A 23,954-nucleotide genomic window follows, 5' to 3' on the forward strand; every position below is an offset into this window, starting at 1 on the left:
TGTTTGTGTTTTCCAGGCTTATATTTGGCACACTTTACCCCGCATATTATTCTTACAAAGCCGTGAAATCAAAGGACATCAAAGAATATGTGAGTAATGAGATTTGTGGCTGTGCTGGGGGGTTGTTTTCTAAGATGGTTCCTCACTACATTGGAAAAGTGTTGCCTGTATTCTGGGAAACCTCATAAAGCAGTGCAAGGGGCAGACTGGCCTGAAGGTGGACTGGTTGATTGCTGGGCACAAATGAGACTTGGGTTTGTGCTTCTGGCTCCAGTGCAGAGCTGATGTGCTCCTTGACAAATGTGTGCTCTTCCTCTGCTGATGAGATACACAACTGACTTAAAAGGCATTTGGCATCCAGAGCTTTGTGTGCTCTTCTTTGTTTCTGAAGAGCAGCATAAATCAAAGCCTTTTCAAAAAGCCTTGAAGCTTTAACTGCTCATTCAAAACAAGGATAAGAGGAGGCAACTCGAAGTACATATGACTGAGTCCTCAGACAGAAACATCCTTCCTTGCAGAACAACCTATTTAAGGCAGGTCTGGCAGCTGGGTGTGCTCTTTTTTCCTTTTGCTGAAAAATCTTCCCTGGGCCCTGGTTTCTAAAGGCATATGGGGCCTTCAGGGAAAGTGAAATGAGGGAGAATCAAAAGCACTTGAATGCTCTTGGGGTCCTGTAGGATTTGTAGTGCCTTTCACAACCTGAGCTCTTTTAACTTCATTGAACCCAGCTCAGCCTCCAGATCTTGACTCTTCAATCCTCTCAAGATCCCAGGGATAACAAGCCCATTTTCTCATCTGGATAACAGCATAGATGTGTATCCCATTAAATCTTTAGTGCAAACTCAATCTGGGACTCACTGTGACTCCTAAGAGTTTTGTTTATAATTTTCCTCCTTCAGAAAATGGTTTTGGGTATTTTGAGAATCATAAGTGTTACAGAACACAGCAGATACTTAAGGCAAAATGTCTCTGCAGCTCTTGCACAGCTGTGCTTCTCAGGGCCTCTTTGCTTGAAAATGCTGAAGATGTGCACAAGCATCTCCAAGCAGTGTCTGCCACTGATATTTAACATTTCCATAGTCCCTTTCTGGAAGGTATTTTGTTGAAGGGTCCAATTCCTGTTGGAAATTTAATTGTAGAAGAGGAACTCACATCAGACACTTGTGGTTGTGACGCAAATGTGAGAACAGCTGATATAAGACCTGGTCTGCCCTTAGAATTTATTTCAGTTTCACATAGCAGTTGTGGCAATGTATCCATTAAGACCTGATTAAAAAAAAAATAAATGAAGTAATAGTTTACACTGACACAAGAGGAACCTTCACTTATTAATCAAAACTTATATCACTCTAAAGTAATTTTATTCTGCTTGGTAATAGTAATTTTGATGAATGTTTTAGGCTGATCCAAGCCCATCCACACCAGGTCTTGGTTTGTGCTTAAAAGTTTTGCTGGCAGCAATGTCTAACTGAGAGAGCCATGTTGGCACTGAGGCTCTGAGGAGTCACAGTTACATAAAAAGTCTGGCAGAAGCTGCGCTGGGAAGATAATGCTCTCAGGCATTTGGCAGTGCCATTATTTCTGTAACACTACATATAAATATAAATATGCACATAAATATAAATCCCATGAGAGCAGTTATGTAGCAGAGTGGCAGGTACTCAGGGAATAATTCCAGTCTCTACAGGGAGATGGAGACCATCAGTACTGTCCCCACTGTATCGGGGAGAAAATGGGGAAATAACTTCCAAGCTGGTGAAATCCAGATTTATTGACACCTCCATCTTCCATTCCCCAGAGCAGCACCTGGTGTAGGTATCCCTCTTGTACTGTCTTCCCTCCAACCTTTCCTTAGACTGTTGTAGTTGTACCAGCCTTAATTAACATGGTCCAGTTCTCTAATTCATGGATTTTCATGGGTTTTACTTCCTTAAGCTTTCTAACATTCCAGCAAAGCTGCTTAGGGATCTCCATTTTCAAATGCACCTAATTAAACAACAGTTGTCAGTTACATTAACAACCTTTGTTTCACCATCTTTTTCCATCCTAAGAAGAACCAGTACTACATACTTCAGAATAGCTGAGCTGTGCTTTTAGATGCCATTTAGTGCTCAGTGACAAAAATTCCCAATTTCCTGTACTACAGTTTATCTGACCAAGTCACTATCCCCAAAGACTCTCTTGCTGTCACCGCAAAGGAAACCATCATCCATGACAGTGGAATTTCCTTAGTTGAACAGAGACAGCACAGCACATGCTTTCACTACCAGTGTGAGGTAAAACCCTTTCCCCTAAGCCCCAGGCAAAGGATTTAAACTCTTGCTCTTGCCCTTGTCACTGCACTGGGTGTGGGTGGGAGCAGGCACAGCCACTCCAGGGCTGCCCGCTGAGTCAGTTAGTTGTGGTGAGTTGATTGTACTCCTGAGCCCTGGATTATGGGATGGGCAGTTACCTCTTTACCTTTTCCTGGCTGTAGGTATTATGTAAGTAATTACATTTTGTCTTAACTGGAGTTTGGCCAACAACCTTATTGTAACATTTGCTATTAGCATGAGCCAAGTGAGATATTTAATGCCCTGTGATAGAGCTGTCATGCTCTACTGGCCAGTGGAGTTTCTGTAAGGACAGAGTCAGGCTGCTTTTCTTTTCCTGAGACCAGTCCTAAAGGCCACGGTCACCTTCCCAAGGGCTGTGTAAATCTGACACGTGTTATGTGCTGAAGTGGGGCAAACTGGCACCTTCAAGTCCACAGTAATTGCTAAATACACAGTGGGGAGGGGGAGGGGGTAAGAATTTATTTTCCTGTGAGAGTTATTCTGTGCACTTGTGCCTGTAAGAGATAGTTTGAGACTGTTTTTGTTTACCAGGTCAAATGGATGATGTACTGGATCATATTCGCGCTCTTCACGACAGCAGAGACATTCACGGATATCTTTCTTTGCTGGTAAGCACCAGAGGAGAGAGGCTCTTTGGCATGAGATGGAAAGAGAATGGAAATGTTTACAAGAAGAAAAAAGGCACACAAAGGTGCATTGGCTCCTGTACAGGGGTTCAGCAGCTTCAAGTGCGTAGAAGGTTTTTGTCTGCAGGAGACATGCTTCCTTTCTCAGTGCTGTCACAGGAAAAACAAGAAAGAAGTGGAAAGGTTCAGTGGTATCTCATTAGTGGGAAATCATTACTGCAGTCTTAGGCCCTGCCTGTCAGAGAGCCACAGCCGACTGCCCAGTTGGATGCTTGCAGAGGTCATCACATAAATAACAGTTGATTTAGCTACAGGCACAGTTTTAGACTTGCCTGGCTGTATCCTACAGTAAATGCACAGGCTGTGGATCAGGTACGAAACAGCTGTGCAGCGCAAGACTTTATAGGTTGTGTGGGTGATTGTTCCTGGGATGTTTTGCCAAACATATTCCTGGTTAGGCCAGGTTTCTGGTTTGATGGAGGACAGTGACAGTCCACACTGACGTGGCTCTCTCATGCCAGTGGAAGGATTCCTGGTAACCTTTGTCAGAATGAGAGCACATAAGTACCCAGTTGTCAGATTCAGCTCCTTTTGGTTTGGAAGTGTTTGCTACTTCGTTGGCCTTTATAGTAATGTCTTTCTACCACAAACCAGTGAGATCAGTAGACTTTAGGATGAAAATTTAACTGTAGTGCATGGCCCTTATAGCCCTGGCACACTACTGCATGCCTTGAGTGGGTCCTCCAGATGAAGGAAATCGGGAGAACTTGGCAACATGTCAGATCTATTGAAAAGGAGATAAAAGACAGTATTATCTATCTAATTTGCATGCAGATCTACCTCTCCTGTATTCATCTGGAGCTTTATTTTTTTTGGAGTATGAATTATGTGGGTCTGTCATGAGAAATGGCAGAGGGCTTATCCAGCCTGTGGAATCAAGTGTGCTGTAGAGATCCTCAGTGAGATGGGAGATCCACCTGGCACATCCATGCTCAGAGCAGAGCATTGCAGAGGCCCATTGTGTCAGACCTGGGTGCTGGCTGGCCCGGCTGGCGCTGGCTCGGTGACAGCGCCGTGTGGCACAGCAGGAGCCTGTCTGGGTCCAGCTGGGCTGGTCCACAGCCATCACAGGTCTCTGCACTGCTCTTGCTTGCAAAGGGTAACAATTGTTCATTACACTGCTGGCAGCAACATGCCTGCCCACATGAAGATGCTGCTGGGTGGCCAGACTTGAGCTTTGGGCTTTGTTCTCCAGAAAAGAGTCTGGATAATTTAATCTCAGGGTGTCCCTGGATGCTTGTTACAGATAAAGCGTGTCCTGTTGTTAATGTCCTCCATATTTTGCCACCCTACCTGAAAATCAGAGTGGATCTGCACCTTTATGTTGCTTGGACAACAAAGGTTCTTATATTTTGCTTTCAGTCATGTAAGTGTTAGCTTAAAAGCTGACAGCCAGAGAGATGGAAAGTGCATAAATACATCAGTGAAATATTGGTTTGCTGGTTTGGTCTTTGCTTTCTCACAGTGACTGGGGATACTGTGAAGGGAGCACCTGTGATACATTTGCATATAGAAAGCTCCTCTTATCACACATCAGAGTCTCTTCCAGACCATTAAATAATGGTCCTGATAACCAAGTAAAGATTCACCCACATGCATCATTGAGATGTGTTCAAAACTGAGTCAATACACTTTAATCTTTAGATCTTTTGGAAAGCAAAAGCTGCCTTGAGCTAGGCTGGCAAATCCCAACCTGTGCTGAGCATCTGTAATTAAAGGGCAGTGGTTAAACTGGGAGCAGACAGTAACCCTCTTTTTCTTCTAGGTTTCCATTCTACTATGAACTCAAAATAGCTTTTGTAGCTTGGCTGCTGTCTCCGTACACAAAAGGGTCCAGCCTCCTGTACAGGAAATTTGTCCATCCAACACTGTCTTCAAAAGAAAAGGTAATCAGAGGTGCCTGGGTCCTCTCTGGGTGGAACTATGGTGTGTTTACTCCAGTCCCTGTGTCATTCATTTCCATGGAAAGATTGGGAGTTGCTGATTCTCTTCCTTTATCATTTGATCCCCACCTTTTAGTTGGTGTTTTTGTTCTTTGTGGTTGTTGTGTTTTTAAATACTGGCATCTGTTCAGTGCACTCACATTTATTAACTCATTTTTGTGCAGTTGAGAAGTTGGGAGGGAGTGGGATAAAAATACCTCCTGAGTTGTTTTGCATGTACTGAGTGGTTATAGCTGGAGTACTCTGTTGTGGCTGGATATAACAAATAGAGAAACTTGGTCTGACAGCCAGGACTCTTCAACTTTGTTCCCAGCTCTGTCTAAAACATTGTACAGCAGTGAGACAAACAGCCCAATAAATCTAAAATGGGCTTAGCAAGCACATGCCTGGCTGTGTAGTGTGGTGAAAAAAGGCATGTAACATGCTGAGGTCCTAGGTTAAAAAATGTCTTGCTCAAATTAAAGATGCTAATTTTGGGAGGGGGTCATTATAACTTGGATCATTTGCCTGCCCAGGAGATTCCTGTGGCTGTGAATGAGACACTGTTAGGCAGATCCATTTGGCTCATGTGAATAAACGGACCAAGGACAGCTATTGTCACATACCAACACGCAAACTGCTGAGTGAGTAACTGTCTCCTGCACTGGCAACTTGGAAATGAAAGCTCTCCATTTTGCCACAGGCAGTGAAGGAGTAGTTGGATCTCAGTCCTGTCCGAGAAGGACAGTGGGAATCAGTTCCCTGTCTCTGCTTCCCCTTGTTTGTGCTTCTCCCAAGTAGGGCTCGTGCATTTTGAGTTGTCATGTTTTACCTACAGGGAATAGGGAGAGCAGCCAACAATTCCTTACAGCCTCCAGTCCCTACCCAGCACATCCACCAGCTGAGTACTAGAAGTCATTGTCATCCAGACCCCAGTGTCCTGAGGAAGGGAGAGTAAGGGCAGTAAGGAACCTCCCTAACTGTTTTATTAAGCAGCATCAAAGTCCAGAAGCTCTGGGCCTACCAATTCCATGGCCATCTGAAGTTGGGCACTGCCGTGATGTGCAGAGATATCTCAGATATTTCTGAGGCCACCTGTCCTGGACACAAGGCAGTGCAGCTTCAGCTGCCCAGTGTCATCATATGATTATTTTTAACTATGAGGCAATCCCATTTGTCTTTGGAGTGCATGGTTTGCAAATGTTACTCAGGCAGATTTCTCTTGCTTTCAGGACCCCAACTTTGAGTCCCAATCTTCCATTTGTAGAATAAAGAGTTCCCAAACCCTGCAATGGGAGTTACTGCTCCCCCAGCAAACTTTTTCCTCTTTGCACATGTCAGCTGTGAACTTCTTTCCAGCCACAGTGGAGGAAATGGAGGCCATCTACCTTTTTAAAACATGACCTGACTCTGCCAAGAGTCATAAGCCTGAATTTGTCTTTCTTGTGTTTTTTTAATAGTTTGTTTTGTTTTCTGCTCTGACAGGAGATCGATGACTGCCTCATCCAGGCAAAAGACCGGAGCTACGATGCCCTTGTGCACTTTGGGAAGCGGGGGCTGAACGTTGCAGCCACGGCAGCCGTCATGGCAGCTTCAAAGGTAAAGGTGCAGGTCGGGATGGTGACTCATTAACATCTTATCTGCATCCACTGCCAGCAGCAGCTGCAGGGTGGAGGGGGAGAGATGGTGGGGGTAGGGATTATTTAGTTATTTTATATAGTGACCTATAATTTTGTGTAGTGACAGGAAAGAAGATGAAGTCCATGATGGCTAAAAGTTCTTCTGCAAGGCATACACGTAACGTAACTGGTATATAATTCTCTGTAGAGGTTTTATGTAAGAGTGAATGGGAAGTGCCATTAGTTGCTTTTGGAAGAGGAGTAGATATTGGATGAGGAGTTTCATCTTAAGGGGTGTATCCTGTACTTTCTTCCTGGCTTAGAGCCAAACCCAGGGAATAGCTGTTATCTGTTGTTCCTTTTCTTGCATAAAAGCTGGAAGGACTTGATAACTGCATTTTGGGGTCCTGCCCTCTGGCCATGGGCCATCATGGCTTAGAGTCAATGTGCACATTGTGCTTTGGGGGTGAGACTTGGCTACCATGCCTGTTGCAAAAGGATAGTTAGAAACATATGGACAAGGAGGATACTGGTAGTAGAAACAACAGGAGAATGGGACTTGAAGGAAGGTATTTTCCTCTGGCAAATGTTTTTCCTATGACCTCAGGCACACTACTTTAGTATGTCTTGGTCTTACTTCCTGCAAAAGTGCATAATGCATCCTTGGGAGGCCAAATACCATAAAGTCTATAAAGCCTGTTGAATGCAAGGTATTACAGAAGGGGGGAGCCCAAAGGGTGTGCCATGCTCATGGGATCCCAAAGATATTCTAAACCCAAAATTGTCTCCCTTTTCTCTGCTTAGCATTGTACAGACTGTTGTTCTTGAATAGGGAGACTCTTCTAACACAGGGACTATGAGATAAACCAAATCTGGACTGAAACCTGGGATAAACGTGGAGCCAGTGCAGTGCTGTATCTTATGTCCAATGAAATAGCATTTTTGTGATGCCTCCAGGACACTTAACACTTTTGCTGCTGCCATGTAAGCCTGAAGAAGTCACACTGGGGATGTAAATAGGCACTAGGAATGCCAGTTTTGCAGCACTGCCTTTGCTCTGAACCCCTTCCTACAAGGTGCGGCAGACTGTCTGTGCTAGAGCTGTTTTTAGGACACAGTGAGAAACTATGTCTGAATCCCAAAGGAATTCTGGCTCGTCTCTAGGTAGATCCTGAATATGAGAAGCTCAACTGTAACCCAAACCCACAGTGCCAACCTGTTCCTCCATCAGGACTGCAACAGTGTCTGCATCAGCTGTTCAACTAGAATGAACAGTCAGCACCACAGTTTTCCTTCTCACTGTTCCACTTTTCTGGTGTTTTTCTTAAGAATATCTCTACCTTGAAATGTGCCTCCAGTGGCAATGGGGAAAAGAGGGAAGAATCTCCATGGTATAAGGAAACTGTTGTTTTTCATAGTTGATGAAACTCCCCATTCAGTGGTGGAAGAAAACAACTCTGTGACTCGTGTGGTATTATTGTGCTGCACATCTGCCAACACAACTTGAGAGAAAACTGTTAAAATATTGCAACCTGTAAATGAGCCAGAAGAGTCTTTCCTACACACTACTTTGGGGAGGGGAAAATGATTTGTTAATAAGATTGAGAGGTTGTTATTGAATAGATTGATTGATTTTTACAACAAAGCAAGGACTGTTCAAGTGTTTCCTTCAGCCTTGACATTTAAATTCCTCTGAATGTATGAGGAAAAAATAGGACCCCTGGCTTCCTTCACTGCTTTGGCTTGTGGCCTCCAGCAAGTTGCTTGTTTCTGTGTGCCTCAGGGTGCAGATCCAACTGAGAGTGTGAGCCAATCTGACAGCTTTCCTCCTCCAAAATGGGATAGTGCTCCAGCTCCCAGTGTGCACCAGCATTTTGGACCTCCTCAGGTTATCTCTAATCTATCAGAAAGTCAATCCTGAAAGAAAAAGAAAGAGGTATCTTCTTTTGAGCCCACAAGTGTATCTCAAGTGCCTGGCCAGCACAAGGAAATGGATTGAACTGCATTGTGAGGAGCATGGCCAGAGGAAAGGAAAGCAAGATTATCCCTTCCTGGTGTTGGGAAGCAGGAAGGAGGAGATTAGCTGTTCATGGAACTACACCCCAATCCATTCCCAGTGTAATATCCAGGAATGGTTAAAGCAGCTTCTGTCCCCTGCCCCTGTGAGACGGAATGTGCCGCTGTTCTGGCAGGGTGTGAATTACAGCCTGGTGTGTTTGCAGTGCAGAAATGCTGAGCCGAGGTTCCTCAGGTATTCAGGCTGTGATTGGGCAGGTGTGGACTTAGCTGTCCCTGCCGCTGTGGAGGGAGTTTTTTCCCAGAAAGGAGTGATACAACAGGCGGGGCTGGGAACTGTTTCTGTTGCCCTGGTTTTCAGCTGCTGTCAACTACATGTCAACGCCCTTACTTGCTCACTTGAGAAGGTATAACAGAGCCAGATTATCCTGCATGAGAGAAGTTTAAATGACTAATTATCTGGAAAACACTTTGAGCAGACAGATGCCAGACCAGACTGCAGTGCTGTCCTTAGGGGGAAGTTTCCAGGGAAGGAGGAAAGAGAATACTATTTCTAAGGCTTATCATGGCTTTCCCAATGCCAAGATTTAAGGGTATCCAGCTAGTCTGTGGCAAGTGCTGAGTGTAGATGGGAAAGTGAGCCGTTCATTTGGTTTCAGCCTTTAAAGGATTGTGTTAAAATTGGAATCTACAGAGATGATGACTTATTCAGAAGCACTGAGCTCCTGCAGCTTCCATGGAAAACGGCTTTTACCAGAAAGTGAATGTGAGGATTATTTATTGCTTCACTTGGATTCTTGGATTACTGGGTGAGGAAAAGATGCTTTTGTAGGCAGAAATGGACCCTCAGACTTAGCAAATCAACTTCACGTAGTGGCAATACACAGTGAGCTGCTGGGCTGAAAAGAGACTCTGTACAGACCTGTGTTCAGTAAATTAGCTGAAATCTAAAGATTCCTACACCTGGAGAACATGTCTCATGCTGTGCATAGCCCTGTCTTCTCCTTTCTGTCTGAGCTGTGATCCATCATGGCCTTTTGTCTTTCATGATAAGATCTTTGGGCAAGGCCCATCTTTTAATTCTTTTCATCCATCATATTTTTTTAATCCATTCTTTTTGTCCACCATATTTTTAATCCATTGTGTTCATCCATCATCTTTTTATTTGTGCAGCACAATGCATCTGGCTCTCTGATTACCATTTGTGTGTGACAGCCTGCTGCTTATGTATTTACTGCAGGCTAAGATGCTGCAAGCTGTGCACAGCCACACCTTCCTTATCTCCTGAACCCCTGTCCCTTTCCCTTTTCTACCTTAAATATCCTATGGTTTCAGTTAGCCAACTGCAGGCTTGTCCTTCCCTTTCCTCCTGCTCCCTGCCCCTGCTTTGTTTTGTTTTGAAGCCACAGTTGTGCTAACGCTGGCACAAACCTGTGCCAGTTCATTTTACAGGCTGAGGAGCTGCCAGTGTCCCAAGCACCCCGGGTCTGCCCAGCTGGCTCACTTGGGTGTTTTCTCTCTCTCCAGAGAGTCTATTTTTGATGCTCACTAGGCAAACAGAATGTTGGAGATCTGGTTTATTACCCCTGCTAAGTGCTCAACACACCCCTTTTCCCTGCCCCAGCAGTTCACATCCCCACCAAGGAGCATAATCTCATTTGGGGCTCTAATCCTGTCCTCATCACTTGGTGATTCTGTCACTTATAGTGACTTCAATTGGGTCAGTCCTAAGTGGTAGGATTAAATGACCAGGCAGTAAATCCTGCTGCTCTTTGTGTGTTTTCCATTAGTTCTAGCTAATTCAGCCATTTCCATTCCTGAAGAGCCCTGGGCACTGGCCACCACCATGCTTCCTACTCACCTTGGTGGAGAGAAAACAAGAAGAGGAGCTTGCTTTTGGGTCACAGCAGAAGGGAGCAGCAGCAGCAGCAGGGCTGTTACAGCCCCAGTCATGGGGCTGCTGCAAGGCCTTGGCCAGGCACAGCATCCATCAGGTGGATCCTGGGCATAAGTGGGCTTTTAATTGCCACCAGTCAGATTTCAATGTAAGCAGCTGAGGCACACATGGCTGCAGCAAGGAGAGGCTCCTATGGCTTGGAAGCAGCACCAGCCTTCTCCAGCACACTTCTATGTACTCCCTTGCTCTCATCACACTCCCAGCACTCATCCTCCTCCACCTGTCACCCTGAGCCTTCTACCATCTGCTGCTTTGCCCCAGTCCCCAGCTCTTCTGTCCCTGCTTGCTTTTCCAGAAGCCTGCCCAGCCCTGCCATTGCCTCCTGTCTTTCTACAACCCACACATCACCAATTTTACGCTCTGTCCCAGCTCTCTCACTCTCTCTTTCAAGCTCCTGGGTTTTCCAGATCCTGTTTGGATGTATCCTTATTCCCCACCTTGAACAAACCAGTTCTGCCAAACAGATGCACATCTTTCCCCATCTGAAGACAAATCCTGCTCACTTAACCATCCCCAAATTGCAGCCTCAACTCTGCTTTTCAAAGGAGATTTGGAGGAAACATCCTACTGCCAACAGACCAGTGTACTCCAGAGGTTTCTGATGATGTACCTTCCCTTGCCTTTCTCCTGCCCTTCTGTAGGGAAGGTGGCAGAGCAGCTGGTGCTGTCACCCATTGTGTGCCCGCTTTCACACAGGGGAATGGGGCACTGTGTGCTGCTGGCAGTGGGCACAGAGCCTTGGCAGGAGAAGATAAATGAGGTGGATGGAGCAGGCACACATGACTGATGTCAGTGAAAAGCCCATTTGTGCCTAATAAGTCTGAGAAACAGTCCAGGAGCCTTTCATGCGTGGGGAAATGTGGCTGGCGGTGCTGCCGGAGCCAGCAGTCGCTGCACATGTCATTAAAAGGAGCAGGCACACAGACAGGCAGGAGGGGTTCAGGATGTGCATCCACCTGCTTAACTAATGCTCAAGAGTGCAGCCTCAGCAGTTCCCAAACCACCTGTCTGGGCTGGCATTTCTAATCTATTCATGTATATTTCCACCTTTGGGCTCACCTTCCCCTGGAGGGTTATAGCTTCATTACCCTTAGGGGCCCTTAGCCCAGGAAATTTATCAAGACGTTTTATCAGGAAGTACATTTGCTGTTTCTAAACCAGGACACTGGGAGTAAAATGCTGGTGATAATTTTAGGCTTTATCCTCTTTGGGCAAACAGCATCTTTTAATTAATTTCTAGTATCCAGCTTGTGTAGCCAGTGCAGTTGCCCCAAAATCAATATTTAGATCCCTAATTTACCATGTGATTTTAGACCTATTTACTGTGGAAACTGGGAGAAAAATGCTTGTGTGGGAGAAACGTGCTGCCTTTTGTGGCAAAACAGTGGAGAACTGCACTTCTACTTGTATTGGGAGAGGGAAGCAGAGGGTGGGGAGCATCTTTTACCTTAAGATGCTTGATAAAGCCTCTTTGTAATGATTAGATCCCACTGCTCAGAGAGAGAGTGCTCCTTTTGCTGAGCAAACATATGGGAGCACAGTTCTGACCGATCTGCTTAGCACCATATCTGTGATGGCCACACCATGTGCCCTGATCAGTAACATGGCCTAAAGCTGCAGAGGTCAGGAGTCATTTAGAGGTCACAGTTGGAGAAGCCTTAGGGGACACTTTACTGTTATCTCAGAGGGGAAAGGATCTCCATTTGGGATCCAAAATCAAAGATCTTGGAGCTACTTTGAGCCAACAAAGAGGAACAACAAATGGCTTTCTTAAAACATATGGTAGCATGACACTGATTACAGTATTTTGTGAAGTATTCTTGCAGATGTGATGCCTCTTTTATTCAGAAGTCTTTAAGGATTTGTCTTTCACGAATCTGTAGAATTCTAATGCTCTTTGAGTTACAATCCAGGTAACTCTTTCCAGCTTCTCTTTCATGTTGGCTGTTTGGTTGGTGTCTCCAACAAGAAAACAACACTCACTGAATGCACAGGACAGCAGAACTAAAAAATAAATTTATACAGAGAGACTAGTGTGGGAGAAATGATAACAAAGAGTTCCCCAGAGAGGAAATTAACTGCACAAACAAAAAGGGTGGATGGTTTCCACCATCAACATTAATGTCAGCTGGTTTCCCTTTGAGTCTTTATTACTGTCTGACATTTCCAAACAGGTAGCTCTTCCACACTAGGCATGGCACGCAGGCCCTGGCCATAAATAATGATATTGCTTGTAGGATATTTGTGTAGTATAAAGTGGCAGAAGCAATTTACTCCTCCACTCGTGCCTGTGCTCAGACCATAAAGCTGATGCTTTTGCTCAGGGCCTGCCTGCAGCCAGACATGAGAAAGCTTCTGTGTGCAAACTCCTGCTCACTGCCATGAGCAATTCCCCACTGTCACCCTATTGCTCAGGAGAACTGTCAGTCACCAGGACTGAAATGACTGCCACGTGTCCCTCACATAATCCTGTGCCTTAATTAGTCATGAGGCCTGACACTGGGGATTTCTCCAGTGGGAAGCATCAATCAAGTGCAAGGAGTGGAGTAGCAACCCATTGTGTTTATAATTTGCTTTACTCTTTAAAAACGTATGTTAAGTGACACCTCCTCTGCTGGGGTTATGGAGTGTTTTCTCCATCTTTCTGATGAAGCTGAGGAAGGGAGAACCTGTGCTCGGAGATGTAGTCCACAGGTGGGTGTCCCTGCTTTTTATGTGTATGTGAGTCCCTGCACATGGTGCCCAGTGTCATGCTCATGTCTCACCTCGATTACTTATGCTTCAAATAGATCTTATTCTCAAAGCTTTTATGTGTGTTGCCACAATGGCTCTCTTTTTTCCCTTTGCTAGGTCTCTCAGCTACTCCATTTACACTTGTATTTGGACCAGAAAAAAGGGCAGGTAATCTGCTGAGTGCTTTTACTAACGCATAACTAATGTCTGCTCTCTGTTAGACTAGTTGTTAGACTAGTTCTTAGACTAGTTTGCACTGTTTTCAGCTGAGATTGTTCTGAGGCCAAGTGCTGTCTGCTCTGCTTCCAGTGGGTAGATCCTGCGTGCTGAGCTTTAAAAGCCTGTCCTTGATCTCATCAGCAAATTGCCTTCCAAGTCCTCTGCTGGCAGTCACAGGGACTCCAGCTCCAGGCAGGGAGCTTTGTACGTGGAACACTCATTTAGCTGGGCTGGTTGCTGCTTCATTGGCCAAGCTGCTGTGTTTCCTGTTGTGTTCTCACTAATGGATGAAGGGAGCCTCTCTCCCTCTGCTGTGATCCCTGTGAGGATATTTGGGGTTGCAGTGGAGCTTTTGAAGGATCTCTGGCAGGTGTGGTTGGGGCAGTCCTGCTGACACCATGGCCATAACTGACATCCTGGGAACCTGCACTGCACCTTGTGGTGGGCACTGGCAGGATGGAGGCTGCCACATGCATGCAGACATCTGTGGAGGAGAACTACTAACCACAGTTACAGCAAAAAGAGAGGAGAGCATTAACAGATTCAGTACTGTGCTGGAAGTGTGCTGAATGTGACTTAGTGTTCCCTTGCTCGTCCATTAACTGCTGATCCTAAGAGGCAAAAGGCCAGGAGGTGCCATCTTGCATTAACACTGATTGTATTAAAAGCTTCTCTTTTGTGATTTGGCAGTTTTGGGTTCCTGATTAGTCATGCTGTGTCATAGTTTCCACAGCTGCAAAATGGAATTTGTAGGTATTAGAGGTGTTTTGAAGCCTAAATAATGTTTACAGAATTCTTTCATATTTTCAGGCTGAAGGAATGATAAAATCTAGACACTGTTATTTGTTTATATTTAGATCATATTCAGTGAGACTGTTATATAAACTGCAGATTTTTAAATTATGTGCTTAATTTTATTTACTTTAGCTTTAGCTGCCTACATACATGAAGTATTTATAATTAATAATTCCACTGAATGCTAATCCAATTTTTCCCAGATTCCTAAATGCATCTCCCTCTAAAAAGTTTTAGATCAAATGGGAATGCAGAGACTGATTATAAAGTGGTAGAAGAAATGAAGGCAGTTCCAGCTCTTTCTGATGGAGTGCCTTTTACAGTGCTTGTCACAATGCAAATGTCAGTTTTTTGAAAGCATTTCTGATCCTTCCAGGCAACTGCTGGTTGCATCAGTGTTTGTGCTCTGGACCCAGAGAGGCTGATGTTTGTCTCTGGAGATGATGATGGTGATGTCTGCAACATGAAGAGGAAGGCAGTGTGCAGGTTGCTGGCTCTGGAAGTTCAGTGTTTTAATACTGCTTTGTCATACTCTTTACAGCAAAAAGGAGAGAATGTCGTAGATGTGGGTGAGGAAGGAATGTCTATACTACAGCTGTCATTTTGACCAAATCAGGCAGATATACTTAAATTAGTTTTAAATTAATTACTATGCCATGTGGACGGAAGCTTTAACTTCTCTTAGAACCAGAAATGAGTTTCTGCAGCTTGTCTTGATGGCCAATGCTCTCATACTGTTGGTGCAGTCATGAATGTAAGTAAGATTGATACCAAGTGACAGCAGTGACTGGGCAGTTGTATTAGCATGTCCTTTTTAGTATTTGTCTTTTATCCTGTTCACAAGGACTGAGCCCTGGCTCTTTCCTGTAAAAAGAGAACTTGTGAGGTTGGTAGATCCTGGGGAAGAAGAGGCAAAGGAAGCCTGAAGAGCTCCATTTTCAGTTTGTGCTGTACCTACACCTATGGGCGAGATTAGATGAATTTGGGGACAGATGCACCATAGTGATCAGGGCACAGAGAGACACCTGTTCCCACCCGGGGCCCCCAAAACCTCACTGTCTGTAAAATCAGATGTGCCATGGCCACAGGGCTGGCAAGAAGAAGCTGGATGAGAAGTTAGGTCCGGGCAGGGAGTCTTGTGCCCAGGGAAATTAAGGCTCAGTTTTCCAGCATTATTTCATGCTTGAGTTCTCTGAAGTCCCAAAAATGCAGGTCCCACACTGCCAGCACAATCATCCTGGCAATTGTTGGTGTTCAGTGAGGAGGAGGAGGAGAGAGAGGTGGTGTCATCCTCAGTCCCACAGCCCTCCCAGTCACAATTTCCAGAAGGCTGTGTAATCACATTGAGCTGTTTCTCTGTTGACACAGTGAAATGGTGTTACTACAGCTCCTGCCATGAAGTTACTGCTGCCACACTCTCTAGGACTAAATAGGCAGATCTGTGTGGATGTGCTGCAAACATTCCTCTGGCCTGCAGCGTAGGCATAGCTTCAGGACCTGGATCCTCTCTCTGTGCTGAAGTTCCTGGGATATCTCTCATGTCTATAGCAGTTGGAGGAGCATCTGCATGATCATGGCCACAACAGTAAACAAAAATCCTCCAAACAGCTGTTCTTCATCTTCCACATGATTGTTTTAACAAAACATAGTCCGAAACATGTGCTGTGCTAAATCTATTCTGTTGAGAAATAAATTAACTTGTTATTTTCTTTTGCTAGTAAATGATAAGTTTTTTTGTGGACTAATAAGCATCACATCTTGATAAAGTCTTTATTTGTAAAACATAGCTCTGCAAACCCTCACCATGCTGGCTTTTCAAATGTTTGTGATTTCATATACACCAGCTGCTTATGTGGCAGAGAAATAAAGACTGGTAAACAATATTTTCCATTTTACTCTGAAACCATCCCCATGGTAATGGGTGGTAATTTCTGTCATGTTTCTATTTGGGGTCAAGTAAAAATCTGGTAACTGGGAAAGAACTGTGAGTGTTACACTGTATTCTAGGAGCAAGTAAGTCAAGTCTATCCCTACAAAGGCCAAAGGTGCAGAAATTGGAGAGAAAAGAAATGGAACTCTGCAAGTTTTCACAGGTATTCAGTGCCTTCGCTCAGCCCAGGCCTTTGTTCTTCTTGCCATTTCTGCTATTTGGAAAAATTGTTTCATAGAATGATAGGAACAATAACAGTAATATTTTGCTATTATCTGTTTTATAGACAATCTCTATTTTTGCTGTTAGAAACTCAGGTTAAATTAAAGCAAAAATTAAGAAAAGGCGATTTTAGTTTTTTTTTCCTGGTGAAAGTCAAGTTGTTTAGTTCAGCTGTTTCAGTCTGTGCTCAAGGCTCTGTATTACATGCTGATGTAACAGGCCACAGATGACAGGCACATATCAGGCCCCTGTTTCAAAGCTCTCTGGGGGGCCTTTGATCATTCTATGCTGCTATATCACAAGGTGCAGTGCAAGAATATTAACACATCTTCTTCATTTTCAATGTGTTGGTGTCATCTTCCCTGCCAGGTTGGTCTGACGCGTGAATCTCGTCTGTAACCTGACTCATGTCCACATACATAAACTGCTGGCTGGAATGAGATGGAATTTGGGTTAGCTGCCTCAGCAGAGCAGCTGGGGGGAGGTTAAAAGCCTGGGCCCTGCTGACACTTGAGCTGGGTGTGAGGCAGGAATACAGCACTCAAGTTACAGTTCATCAGTTGCTAACCCTCTGGCTTTGCTGGCCCAGTCATTCTGCAATAGCAAAATATTATTTAATGGTCAGCTTGCTTTCACTGGAGATCTGTCTGTTGTAATCAGGCTGCAGGGTAGGATATCTTGTGTTAGCTTTGAATCAGTCACTGAGAACAGGGTGTCTGTGCAGGAATTCAGTGCAAGTTCCAAAACCCATCCAGAACTGCACTGAGCTCTGGGCAGCTGAGATCTCATCCAGCTGACCAGCCAAGCAAGGCAACTACAGTTACCAGCCCAGTAACATTTGCAGAGTAAATGTAGCTTACACTGGGCCAAGAGGATTAACTGGAGATGCCTCTTGGAGTGAGAACATACCCCAAGAGTGGCTCAGCCACTGGCAGGAGTAGCCAAAATTCAGGCATCAGCTCTTTGTGCCAGGCTGGAGAATGTGAGGGCAGAGGTGAGAGTTTAACAAAACCTAAGTTCTAAGGACTCCACTGCCATATATATAAAATCAACAACATAATATGTCTTGGTATATTAGCAAAGAAGCCCCATTGATTTAAAATACTTTCAAAAGTAGAATAGGCTAGTGGGAAAGGGCAAAGTAAGTCTGCTGCTTCTCTGTAATAGTCTGCAGGAAAGCTAAATGTGGAGTTGGAAAGGAAGTTTGAACCCATTTTTCTTGTGCAAAAAGCTTCAGGCTGAAAAGTTGGGTGGTTACTGGTCTGTCACTTTTCTTGAATGTAAAAAGTGCAGACTCTCACAATGACTGTAGGTATAAGCCTCTGATGCCTTCTCTACTTACACACCCTCAAAGTAAGGTGCTGAGGAATTTGTACAAGGTAGAGGCACTGATTTTCCTTTACTGTGCATGCAGGATTTCTGAAGTGGTGTTGATAAATCAGCAGGTAAATTCTTGCTTTGCCTTCCCTCAGGATCAATGCCTGTGCACAGTGCACAGGCAGTGCTGCATAACAGCTTTAGCAAGGAATGTGTCCAGTCTTACCTTCAGTTGTAGCTGTTCAGGATGAGCCCTTTCTCTCTGCCAGGCCAGCACCAGAATGGACTCACCCCTGGCCTTGACCTGCACCCTGGGTCAGAATATTCACAACTGCAGCCCGGAAGGGAGCAGTGACATGTTCTGATCCAGCCCCAGCCTGAGTCCTCAGGCTGTGCTGCCTGGACAAATACAGGTCTAGATGAAAGTGGTGGGTGAATTGCTACAGGTTGCCTCATCTTTTTGTTAAACAGGACAATATTTACTGTCTGTTATTTACCTTCTTTCTGATTTCATCTCAGTCAAAGCATCCATTGAGTTTTTCCTAATTGACAGTTGTAGAAAGAATGTTGGAATCATGCTCTATGTGTTTACTTCAATTTTTTTTTCAAGACTAGGTGCTATGAAGTCTCTTTCAGATTCTTCCCCCTTAATAAAATGTTAAAACATAAATGTATTTTTTATCAGTTATGCAATTTATATTCTGAATGTCATTTAATGTAGCTCAAAAATTCTATGATTCTGTATGGATTGAACTTTCTGGTGTTCCTACTTTATGGCTGTGGTGTAGTATGAGGGTTAAAGAATAGTTACAGTCAACCTTTTGATGGGATGCAGTTTTAATGGAAAGTGTAATTTAACCAACCCATCCTTTACAGTTACATTCCTTTCACTAAGGAATATCTTTGTTGCCAGATTGAGAATTAATGTAAAAAGAAAGAAAAATATTGCATTAGTTAATTTCTTCCTTAATCTGCATGAAAAAAAGCATTGCTATATTTCTTGGAATTTAGCAATATCTTTTTATTACTTTAAAATTTCAAATTTTCTGTGCCCTGGAAATGTTGTGTATTGCTGAGAATGGCTGAGTGAATATCATTATGGAAAATTAACTTTAAAAGGAAGTTATTTTGATGCAGACCATTTAATTGTGATTCTGAAGCCAAACATCTATTTGACTCATTCCTAGTGAAGAAAATAGCTACTAGAAAGATACAACAACATTCTGCTCCTTTACATGTGGCCAAGGCTGCTCTGTGCTCAGATCACTGCAAAGAAGAATCAGAGATATTTGCCCCAGAACCACTCCAAAAGGAAGAGCCAAGAGAGGGAATGATGCTTTCAGCAACGTGTTTTTGTCATCTCTAGATTACTGGACAACACAATTTTTTTTCCTCTTCCTATTGTCCTGATGGATTTCAATGAGCAAGAGAGAAAAAAAAAGTCTCAAAATGTTGGATCTAACTTTGTGTTCTTTATTTGCTTGTTTAACTAGGGCCAGGGAGCCCTGTCTGAGAGACTACGGAGCTTTAGCATGCAGGACCTGTCGACGATCCGTGGAGACAGCAGCAGCACCGTTCCCCCCTCGGTCACTGTAAGGACAAGTAGCAAACAGAGCCACCCCAAACCATCCAGAAGTGCATCAGAAGGCACTGGCAGCTCAGGTAAGTGCCAGTGTTATTTTCAGTGTTGTGTTGTCTGGAATATCACACTGTTCAATGAAGTCATGCCCTTGGCAGGAACAAAGAGGAACAGACACTGCAGGCAGCACATACCAGAATTCCCAGGACACAGACAGGCTGTCGAGTCTCTTGGCACTTAGGAGAAAAAAACAGTATCATCATTTGATGGTTACTATTCCTGCCTGGTACCAAGGATGGGACTTGAGCATGCAGAGAAGCCAGACTCAGTCTTTGCAACCTGAGCTGGAAAGTTGGGCTGGGGGCTGCAAGCCATGCTGAAAAAACTGTCTCCTAAGGGCAATGGTTTGTTTTCTAATTCTGAAAGAACATAGGGAAGAAATACCATGCTGTAAATCCATTCCTGAGGATTCAGTTAAAAAAAATTATGTCAAGCTTGGTTAAAGAAATCTTTTTGAGTCCAAATCCAAAACATTTACTTGGAGATAGCTTTGCAGATTAGATCTCAAAAATTGAGACCTGGAGGGTTGTCCCAAGTAGGTGGCTCCAGATGGCTTTTGGGATTCCCACACACCACCAAAGATCACTCAACTCCAGTGCTGTGATGAGAAACCACGGAAAGTTGCAGGCGTGTGGCACTTGGTAGCTTGTGAAACATATGCTGGCAAGTCAGAAATTCAGCAGTTTCAACTTGTGTGTGTTGAGGTCTGTGCAAACACTTACAGTGTTTCAAGCCTGGTAATTGCTATCCTTTCTAATTTGCTTTAGTTTTGGAATGGTATTAGAAATGTTTTGTCTCATCCTTCCTAAAGAATATCCTTCAAGCCTTTTACAAACTCTGTGAATCAGACTTCTTTTTTTAAACATTATCCGTTGAAGACATTTTCTTTATGGGTAAACTGAAGTGTTGGTGCACAGTGGTTTTATTCTTATCTTTATGTAAGGCCTTACTTCTCTTGAAGTAATCAATCTGAAAATAACATGTTCACACAGAGAATATAAAAGTCTTTAAAAAGTCACGTATTTAGACCAAAATCCATAATGCCACAAATAAGCCTTAATTTAGTTATTTTAATTCCATGTTGATTAGAGCAGCCTTTGTAGTTTTGCTCTTGAGACAGTGAAGTCAGTTCACCTAACACAAACCCCTGTCTCAAGACACAAGAGTTTTTTATTTTGGTCTGGTTTTGTATCCATAGCGTACAAGGATCTTTCAGAATGAATCTCTGAAAAACTGTTCATAAACTTTTTGAACTCAGCCTCAGCATTTATCACAAACATTTGGATTCAAGGAATTTGAGATTTTGGGTTATTTTTTTTTTAATGGAAACTGCACAAATTTCCAAAATCTTCCAAGACCTCTATCTGTCCCATCTCACTTGGTGATTTCATTGAGGTGCCTAATTCTCCACCTACAGAGAATATGAACAGACTCCTCTTGCAGGTGGTGGGAGACTCCAGCCATGAGCTTTGCTCTCACTTTTATTCACATTAAGTGAAAGATACAGTTCTGGTCTCTCCAGTCCTTGTGCTGTTTCATGTGGGCACCATTTTGTATGTAGTCAGAATTGATCAGAGTCAGCTGTCGTGTGTGTGTGTGTGTGTAAGACTGTGATATGTCAACCAAACTGTGCCACATCCTGAGGGCCATATTCTGGTGATTTGACACTGCTCTGGGCACACTAAACCCAGACATAGTTCCATCATTCCACCTTTCATATTTGTTTAGTTGGAGAGCTGGACATAAGGGATAGACAGAATTTGCCTCTGCCCTTTAGTGTGCTGTATATACATGTAATATATCCATATGTGAGAATGTGCATGAGCAGTCACTGCAGAGCAGCAGACACACAGCTCCTTCTCCTGTCTCCAAGCCCTCAGATGACATAAAGGTCCCTGTCAGACGTTCCCACTGCCTCACAGAAATATTGAACTGCTCTTTTTTTCCTGCTTTAGAGATAGTGGGACATAGTTGATGTGACGTCAGGTGGAATCAGCAAAAATGACCCAGACTTTGTGTTTGGCATGAAGGTGTTCATATTTTAAATAGCGAACTTTTCTTAAGAATTACAGAACCTGCTTCTATTTTCCTGATTCTCTCTCACCTTTTACACCAGCCACCAGTCATCCAAAGAAGACTTATAGTAGATATTTTTGTTTGGGGTTTTTGGGTTTTTTTGCTGTTTAGAGGTGTTTCCCTCTCTTTTTTTTCCATCCTACTCCCACTGCCAATCCACAAATTATGTTAGCACCATTAAAAAAAGAACTAACAAAAAAGGAAACATCTTACCCTTTCCTTTTTCAAGTGTTTTATCCCTAGTACTTTAAGAGAAACCTTAAAATAGGAGGATAATGATTCCCAAAACAAAAACTAAGGTTTTATATATTTCAAAGAAGGCTTATGTTGATTGTCCTTGACTGCTGCCAGCTAGAATTGTTCCTGCTCCTTGATCTCTTTGTGACCACACTAATTAAGGGAATTAGCTGAGGGCAGGGCTTGAAGGTTGCGCTCACATTGAAGAACACAGAGCCATGTTCTTAGCTGATGTGTTTTCTTTGACTGAAAAGACAGCAGAGCTGAGTTTCTGAGGGGTAACAGCCTTGCTGTTACAGATTTTTAGATGAAGCATTCAGGAAAGAAAAGCAGACCAAAACCACCATCCCTTTTTGACGAGAGCTCTGAAACTCATATGGTTAAAATTAAGGTATAGCTGGAACAATGATGTCTGAACATAAAAATGCATGTTAACTAAATTAGCCAAAAAAAAGTTAAACCCCTGTCATCAGACAGGACCTGGAGGATGCTGAGAGCTGACCCCACTCAAGTCTGCTGTAAATACCAGCCAGAAATGGTGGCTTTGCACTGTGGTGGTCCTTTGCTCAGGCGCTGATTTTTGCTCTTTTATGATGAAGAGAGTTTCTTTGGGTTTTATATTATTGTTGCTTTTATTTTCATTATATTATCATTTTTTTATCAGAGGAACTTTGTTTGCAGCTGATGTCTAGCATCCTTGGAAGTGTCCAAAGCCAGGCTGGATGAGGCTTGGAGAAACCTGGTCTAGTGGAAGGTGTCCCTACCCATGGCAGTGGGGATGGAATGAGATGATCATTAAGGTCCCTTCCAACCCACACCATGCTGTGATTCTGTTAGCCCGTAACCTGTTTTGGTGATAAGGTGATGGAACAGCCCAGCTCTGGCTACTCAAGCTGTCCAGTAGTAGAGAGCTGTGAACTCAGAGGAAGAAATCCTGATTTTGATGCAGATTAAAAATACCTTCTTGTACTATTTTTGAAGGATTATTTTTAGTTTGAGCCAATGTACCCATCTGCCTTATTGGAAGTCTCCAAGATCTCTGTTTTGGGAGGCTTTCAGGAAGAAATGAGATCAAGAGACCAGGAACTGGAAGTTCCTCACACCAGCTTTGCTGAAGAACAAACTGTGTATGGAAGCATACCCTGACTTAGAACAGTGAGGCAAAGAGAAGAGAGAGCTCTTTAGATTGAGCTTACAGTTGTTCAGGTGTTGTTCAGTTACTGAGTTGTTCTGAGCAATAGAAATACAGCCAGACCTGGTGTGGAACTTGGTGTTGCTGGTTCCAATCCTGTTGTGTGACTGTGTTTAAGAGCAGATATGATACCTGAAAGAAAGTGATTTGGAAAGACAGAGGGATAGAGAGATGTCTGTTGTCTCTCCTGCACAGAAGGACGTGCTAAAATTCAGTTTTGTTGGTATTAAACCCCCCTGTGAGCACCAGCAGCAGTTCAGGTTCTGGTTTTACAACTCTTGGACGTTTCCAAGCCCACTGAAGCGTGTGAAAAGGCCGTCCTGACACCAGTGGGCTGTGGCCATGGCCAAAAGCTGGCTGCAGGACCAGGCTACACAAACACTCAGCCTGTTTTGTTTCCACTGTTGTTATTTTTGTAATATGAATGGTGCTGCTTAGATGGATTTGTGATTCTTTGAATCCCCTCTTGACACAAAGTACGGTGTAAAGAGCTTGGGATTTTGTAAGGACCTCATGCAGATACAGCAAAGGGGTTTTTTTGTGGACACAAGGAGTGTCTTATGAGGCCAAGAAATAGAATAAGGAGCTGCCTTTGAGACAAGGGGAATTGCTCCTTTTCCTCTACCCTTGCTGCTTTTTCCCCTCTCTACCTTTTGCTGTCTTTGCTGCCTTTCAGTGGTGCCTGTCCATTGTGCAGTTCTGCTGTGAGGTTGGTCCTTCTGCAGGAGTGGGACTGCTCAACACGCAGTGGTCTCTAGGTTCACACTCATCCCACAGAAAGACCCTTCTCCTCCTCCTCGCACCCAGTCAAAAGCCACACCCAGATGACATAAAGAGGCAGAGGCTGCTTTTGCCATGAGTTGTGGGAGCTGCTGACCCCACAAACAAACACACCTTCCTTTGATGGGCATCAAGGACACACAGTGATCCCCTTCTTCCACGTGGCAGGACCACCACCTCTTCATCTGATTTTTCACTTCACTCTCAGTTCAGCATTTTTCAGTTTATTGTCCTGCCACCCAGATGATGGACTGTGACATTTTACTTCAACCCTGTTT

At 43.9% G+C, this 23,954-nt stretch overlaps 1 protein-coding gene across 5 annotated transcripts in view; it reads left to right on the top strand.

Moving 5' to 3' along the window:
• Positions 1-23,954, top strand: part of REEP1 (receptor accessory protein 1) — a 67,464-nt gene that overhangs the window by 27,302 nt on the left and 16,208 nt on the right. For 4 of the 5 annotated variants that reach the window (XM_083861108.1, XM_083861109.1, XM_083861111.1 and 1 more), the window contains exons 2-7: positions 17-89; positions 2,868-2,944; positions 4,788-4,908; positions 6,430-6,543; positions 13,387-13,437; positions 19,246-19,414. In XM_083861108.1, the coding sequence (XP_083717234.1) occupies positions 17-89; positions 2,868-2,944; positions 4,788-4,908; positions 6,430-6,543; positions 13,387-13,437; positions 19,246-19,414 (605 nt within the window). The remainder of the gene's footprint in view (positions 1-16; positions 90-2,867; positions 2,945-4,787; positions 4,909-6,429; positions 6,544-13,386; positions 13,438-19,245; positions 19,415-23,954) is intronic. The other variant, XM_083861110.1, reaches the window with a different exon arrangement.

Source organism: Zosterops lateralis (assembly GCF_965231275.1).
Source record: "Zosterops lateralis genome assembly, chromosome: 5".
In the NCBI taxonomy this organism is placed as follows: Eukaryota; Metazoa; Chordata; class Aves; order Passeriformes; family Zosteropidae; genus Zosterops; species Zosterops lateralis.